This window comes from Megascapheus bottae, chromosome 25, assembly GCF_031878675.1.
Source record: "Megascapheus bottae isolate mThoBot1 chromosome 25, mThoBot2.hap1, whole genome shotgun sequence".
NCBI classification, from domain to species: Eukaryota; Metazoa; Chordata; class Mammalia; order Rodentia; family Geomyidae; genus Megascapheus; species Megascapheus bottae.
This window is the reverse complement of record NC_143533.1, coordinates 10,935,900-10,942,298: the sequence shown is the minus strand read 5'-3', so window position 1 is coordinate 10,942,298 and position 6,399 is coordinate 10,935,900. Positions and strand designations below refer to the sequence as shown.

Sequence of the window (6,399 nt, the reverse complement as noted above, 5' to 3'; positions counted from 1 at the left end):
CCATTTTGGACAAGTCATTTGATCCTTCTTGTCCTCATATCCAGGTTCTTAAACGAATAATTGACTGTTCCAATTGAGGTGTGGAATAAACCTTAAAATGAAACTGTCCCAATGCCTATGAAATGCACTTGGCTATCTAAATTGGAAAACACTTTAAAAATACTATACCATTTACAGAACAATTTTTAGGGCAGAAATACAAAAATTCCATCCTTCACAAAGGTGCTGTATTATCTCTGCCAAGATGAGACTGTTCACAAAAAAAAAATGAATGTCTTTGTGAGAGGCTGTGAGGGTCCGGCGTCCAGCGGGGCCCTGGGCAGAGCAGGGAGCCCCGCACTCAGAGCAGCAGGGCGCCCAGCCTCAGCTCGCCCTGGCCCAGCCGGCGGCTCCGCTCTAGCCCGCAGCCCTTGAGCTCGGCCTGGACGCGCACGGCCAGGCGGCTCAGCTGCTCCTCGCTGAGGCCCTCGAAGCAGAAGTCCTCCCCCGAGGTGGCCTGGCGGCTGCGCCCCAAACCCGCACTGCGAGGCGCGCGCCAGGCGCCCGGCGGCTGCAGGACCAGGCGGAGGCGACAGGCGACGGCGCGGGGCTCCAGGGCGCCCCCGGCCGGGCCCTGCGCGCCCAGCAGCCGCAGGCGGAGACTCCCGCTGCTCGGACAGTACTCGGCGGCCAAGCGTAGGGCGCAGCCGGCGCGGCTCAAGGCCATGGTGCCCTCGGCCTCCAGCCGCTCGGGTCGCGGGCCTGGGACTGGCGAGGGGCGAGGGGGAGCCGGGGTCGGGGGCTCGGCGCGCTCGTCCCTGTCCTGGTCCTTGTCTTTGACCCGACCCCGGGCAGAGCGGGCGCGGGCCGAGCCGCGACTCCTGCAGGCGCGCAGCGCGCGGCCCAGCAGCCCATCGGGGGCGCGCAGGAGGCGGCGCCCGCGGGGCCGCGGAGCGCCAGAGTCCGGGGTGGGCTGGGGGCCGGCGGGGGCGGCTGAGGACGCGAGGGGGGCGTCGCGCTTCCCTCTCCGTCCTGGTCCTGGCCTCATGGCTCCCGCGGAGTGGGTGTGCGCCCGCGGGCGCGGTGCGGAGTAGGGGTCTGGGGCGCACAGAGGCGCGATGGCTCCGGGGTCCCCGAGGAAAAGCGACTCCTTGCGGCGCGTGTGCGGGCTCTCGAGCAGCGCGCAGAAGCCGTAGGCGGTGCGCGCGCGGGGCAGGTGGGGAAGCGAGAGCGCGGCCCGCGAGCGCGGGTCCCAGTCGGTGCTCCCCGCGCCCTTGTCATCGGCCAATCTGGTCCACAGGTCGGGTTCGGCTGCGCAGCGCCGAGGCAGGGCCGCGTCCTGAGGCGACGAGTGGGAGGGGTAGGGCAGGGGCAGCCGCGGCGGGATGCAGAACTCCGGGATTCGAGCCGGCGTGAGCACATTGGAGAAGGCGGGCTCCGGGGCCGAGGTGCGGAGTCTCTCGAGGAGCCGCATTCTTGGGATTCTGGAGCTGAGGGCAGCAAGTAGGGTAGACGTGCTCCTGCGGGGAGAGGCAGCACTAAGTCGGGGTGCCAGGAAGCAGCCAGGTCCTCGTGGGACAGGCTGGATTTTACACACACACACACACACACACTCCCGCAACACACTCTCACACATCTGAACGTCTGTGATACAGGACCCTCCCAGCCTCTCGAGCACTCACACCGCCCCCCACCCATCTATTCATCCGTGTAAATACCTGAACACAGAAATCAGACCTTCTCTTGGGCAGTTTTTCTGAGTGTAGTTGCTTGTACCCAGCTGGGGATTTGGGGAGCACCAGCTTCAGCACCACCGCTGAGACAGTGGTGCCCTTTTATATCAAAGCCCAAGTCCCGCCCAGCTGTCAGAAGCCCAATCCCTGGAGACGCAGGACAAGAGCTTTCCCAAGGCACCCCAGCCTACCACACAGGTCTGAGAGAGAATCGGCCTGAGGAAGCAGACAGCTTCTGGTGAACCCTATTATTGTACCCTGTACGTGTGCTGAGTGCCAAGTCCAGAGCACAGGGAAAAGCTACACGTGAAGAAAGAGAGGGCACCCTGCCTCCCCCCCCTGCCAGAGAAGAATCGGTGGCTGGAAACATCTTGGACAAGGTGAGGCATGATGATGAAACAGGAAGTTCCGTTGGCTCAGGTGGTCAGATCCTCTTGCTCTCCCTGAACATGTCTCCCAGGACATTTTTAAGGTACTTCTAGGTACAAATGTCCCTAGAATTAGGATGCTGGCACTCACAGATGAACTCAAGGGAAATAGAACTTTTTCTTAAGTAGAAAAATGCATTGGCCTCACTTACCTTAAACTTATTCAGATTACTTACAATATTCTTGGGCTGGGCAAAAAGTCTTCTCACACAAAGACTATGTAATGAAAGAGTGCTGAATATCTCGTGGAATGTATGCGTTTCAAATTTATTTGAAAGCAAAACACCAGAAAGACAAAGGGGGTGGACTTTTACAGCATCCTCAAGGCAAAAGCATGTAATACTGCGCCCAGGGAAGTCCGTCTTGCCCCCTTCTGCACTTTGACCTCAAGCCACAGGCCCCAGATCATTGATTGGTTACCACCAGTATTGGTGAAGCCAGTGAATAAGGGATACAAACGTTTCTGAGAAATTTTAGGCTCTGCCACCGTCCTGGATGTCTCAGGAGGTGTGACTTCAAAGCTCCCCTTTCCTTTCTGCTCTAGCATGGATGGACCTTGCACTTTACAGAGAGACTCAAGTTGCCTTTTCACTTCATAACCTTCCTTTTCTGAGATGAGAAAGCCAAAACTCCACAGGGATGCAGGGAAAGTCTAAGAAGCTAAAGAGGGCTAGGTATTGGCAAAACCTAGAACTCAGCCTGGTGCCAGTGGCTCATACCCTGCAGTCTTATCTACTTTGGAGGCTGAGAACATGAGAATTTTAAGGCCAAAGCTAGCTTGAGCAGAAAAGTTCTTGAAACCCATTCTCAACCCATAAGAACACCATGCTGCATGCCTGTCCATCCCAACCTATAGGACAGGCTGAGGTCAGGGAGATCTTGGTGCCAGGCCAGCTAGGGCACAAAAGTCCCAATCAGTGGTAAACACCTGTCATACCATTAACATCTAAGCCTATAGAAGGTAGATCATGATTCAGGCAAGGGAAGAAAAGCCCTGTCCAAAAAATAACCAGGGAAATACAGGGTGGGGCTGCAGTTCGTGTGGCCGAGTACCTACCTAGCAAGCACAAGACCCTGAGTTCAAACCCCAATAGTGGTAGATAAAAAACGAAAACATAAAATCACAACATATTTTATTAGCGTCTCGTGACATACACACACACCCCTCCAGAAACCAAAAAAAAAAACCCTGAGAAATAGAATTCTTTTATCTGTTTTTGTTTCATAATTCAGCCCCAAATCATCCCTTTGGGGACCCTTATCTGAATGCCCCTGAAGTTCATCTTCCCCTCCTAATTCCCTGCTTCCTTCCCTTGACGTCCTCTGTTTCACCATTTATTCCAGATCTCACCATTGCTGTGTCTAGCTGTTTTGGAATGTTTGATTGTAGATTTTCTCCTTTCATCAGTGGCTCATTTCCTATGTGTAGGAAGTGTGTTGCCTAGTACCAGTGTCAAATGTATGTAATCCTAGCTTCTCTAGAGGCTGAGGTCTGAGGATTCCGGTTCAAAGCCAGACCAGACAGGAAAGTCCATGAAATTTCTTATCTCCAAGTAACGAATAGCTGGAAGTAGAGCTGTGGCTTAGGTAGTAGAGTGCCAGTCTTGAGCCAGAAAGCTCAGGGACTGCACCCAAGCCTTCAGTTCAAGTCCCAGTACTGGCGCGCGCACACGTGCGTGCGCGCACACACACACACACACACACACACACACACACACACACACAGTGTGGCGAGGCAACCACAATGGAACTGAGGCACCCTATCATGAATACAGGTAGAATAAATAAAAGTCTAGAGATAACAGAACCTAGATCTGCTTCCATGCTTTATTCATCTCCTATCCAAGTGCAGCACCAGTCAGTAATGCCAAGCAAATGGTAAGGACTTGATAAATATTTGATGAATTATATTGCATTTACTTGGTTCTGATCTGTGATCCAGGTCTCATGACTGTCAGGTGCTTTCAACCACACATCTTCCTAGCTATATTATCTCCTTTTTTCCCCCAGGGAACCAGTGAGGAAAATGTTTCTGTTTGCCAGATGAGAAACTGAGGGTAGGGCTAAGGAACTTAGGCCAACCCATAGGTGGGGTATGAATCAGCCCACCTCTCTGTCCTATGGGGACTTCTGTCTTTTCTCCATCCATTAACCTGGGGCATATGGTTCACTGAGTCTTTTGGCATGCCATGCTTTGTATGACTTATACGCACTTGCCACCTAGAATCTTAATTCCTAAAACACCTCTGCCTACTATGAAGCATTTCTGTCCTTAATGGGGAATTAGCCCCATTATTGCTAAGTTCTTAAAGTTGAGAAGTGTGTTTCTGGACTGCTCACTCGTATATGCTGTGTGGGTATGTGTGTATGTGTGTGTGCGCACACATGTACACATGAACCAATCCTATGCTTGAACTCAGTATCTGGGCGCTGTCCCTGAGCTTTTGTGCTCAAGGCTAGCACTCTACCACTTGAGCCACAGCTTTGCTTTTGACTTTTTACTGGTTAACTGGAGATAAGAAGTTTCAGATTTGTCTATTCATGCTGTCTTTGAATTTCAGTCCTCAGATCTCAGCCTTCTGAGTAGCCAGGATTGTAGGCATGAGCCACCAGTGCCTAGTTAGTATATGCTTTAAAGAATGTTTTTCGGTGGGCATGGGGGGAAGGGGAATGGGGACCAAGACATGAGAAAGTGTATCAATGTATGTGAATTAATGCACCTTCTATCTGGCAAATATAATGTAACCCTTCTATTAATTACAATAAAAATATGAAAAAAATGTTTTTCAATTATAAAGATTCTGTACAGAGGGGTTACAGTTACTAAGCCAGACATTGAGTACATTTCTTTTTGAACAGTGTCACCACCTCCCTCATTTTGCCCAGTTTTTGTCTCTCCTGGCCCCTCTCTCCACAAGTTATTTAGTTCATTTTCAGCAGTGTCTAGTACATATCACTGCTTGTATATACTTATTGATGGAGTCTACCTGTGACCACAAAGGCCCTTTCTACTCAAGCCAAATCCTCAGGCAGAGTGGTATCCCCAGGAGCTCCTCTCTCATTTCTCTCTCCCAGAGTTAACTGGATCCCAAGTGCACAGGCTTCTGTTCCTCTTGCATATTGTTAGTATTACAACCTGTGTGGTATTCCTAAATGATACGTGGCTTATTACTTCACATGAATAATAATGGCTATGTGTACTTTCCTAAACTTCTTTTAGAATCATTCCTTAATTTATGTTACTCTTTGATATACCATGGGGATGAATACTAATGAACTAGCAAAGTGGTGGCTCCTTGTTTTGGTGAAATGCATTGTAAAACAGATAATTCAATAAAATGCATACTAGAGGTATTTTCAGTTAAGAACTTATTAAAAAATAGGAAATATCTATATTTTAAGATTACCAGGATCCACAATTATCAGTTAAATAGTGTTGGAATTTCAGAAAACACCAAATGCATCTCAGTTTTTATTTCATCTTCTCAAGCAGTTATTTTTGCTCACCATTAAAGTGAAACTTGGATTACAAACTAATTCCACTGTCTCTGTCATAAGAACTTTAGTTAGACATAAGTAGTGATTGCTGGGACCTAGATGCCTTTCTTCCAACTTCAATGCCACAGATGGCAGAAGAAATAAAACACATACATTTTGGTGGGGGGAAAGCCATCTTTGGAAAGAAAGAGAGAGTGGAGAGGGAGGGAAGGAGAGAAAGGGACAGAGAAGGAGAAAGGGAAGGAGGGAGGTAGAGGAAAGAAAGATTAGTTCTTGGGATAAGTTTAAAAAGCATTCATCATAGTTAAGCTTCCTGTCAAGCTGGAGTGATAAGTGCAGGAGACCATGTGTAACACTTGAAGGTGGGGCCTTGCTGATAAATTTAACTGTCGCTGTCCTGAAACTATGTGAACCATTGTTCCTTTAGATATTGCAACCTGAGTAGGTGAAACTGAGTCCAGCTACAAATGGCTCTTAGGATGTCATGCATTCAATTCAACAAAGGTCCCTTTCTGCCTTCATTTACCTTTGAGTTCCCATCAAACGATTCCGTTTAACCAAAAAAAAAAAAAGTGGGACACAATTATTGATAAACCACACTTATTTGTAAAGTATAAAGTTATGTAATTCAAAATGACAATGTACCATTACTAAGGTGTATGAAATACATGAAGTGAGGTGATGAGACTCTGGACCCATGGATCAGATGGGTTGTGTGCCTTTTGGAAAGAGCTGCTGGAGGAATGGAGCTCAAGCCTTGT

General features: G+C 49.5%; 1 protein-coding gene across 1 annotated transcript; it reads right to left on the bottom strand.

Moving 5' to 3' along the window:
• Positions 1-340: 340 nt before the first annotated feature.
• Positions 341-2,074, bottom strand: C2cd4b (C2 calcium dependent domain containing 4B). Its single transcript, XM_090358264.1, has 2 exons — positions 1,717-2,074; positions 341-1,499 (listed from the first exon to the last, which is right to left on the bottom strand). The coding sequence occupies exon 2, from the start codon at positions 1,451-1,453 to the stop codon at positions 341-343; it is 1,113 nt and encodes a 370-aa protein (XP_090214390.1). The 5' UTR covers positions 1,454-1,499; positions 1,717-2,074.
• Between the last annotated feature and the right edge of the window lie 4,325 nt (positions 2,075-6,399).

Coding starts and splice junctions, on each gene's coding strand:
- C2cd4b (XM_090358264.1), bottom strand. CDS start 1,453: ATGCGGCTCCTCGAGAGACTCCGCACCTCGGCCCCGGAGCCCGCCTTC.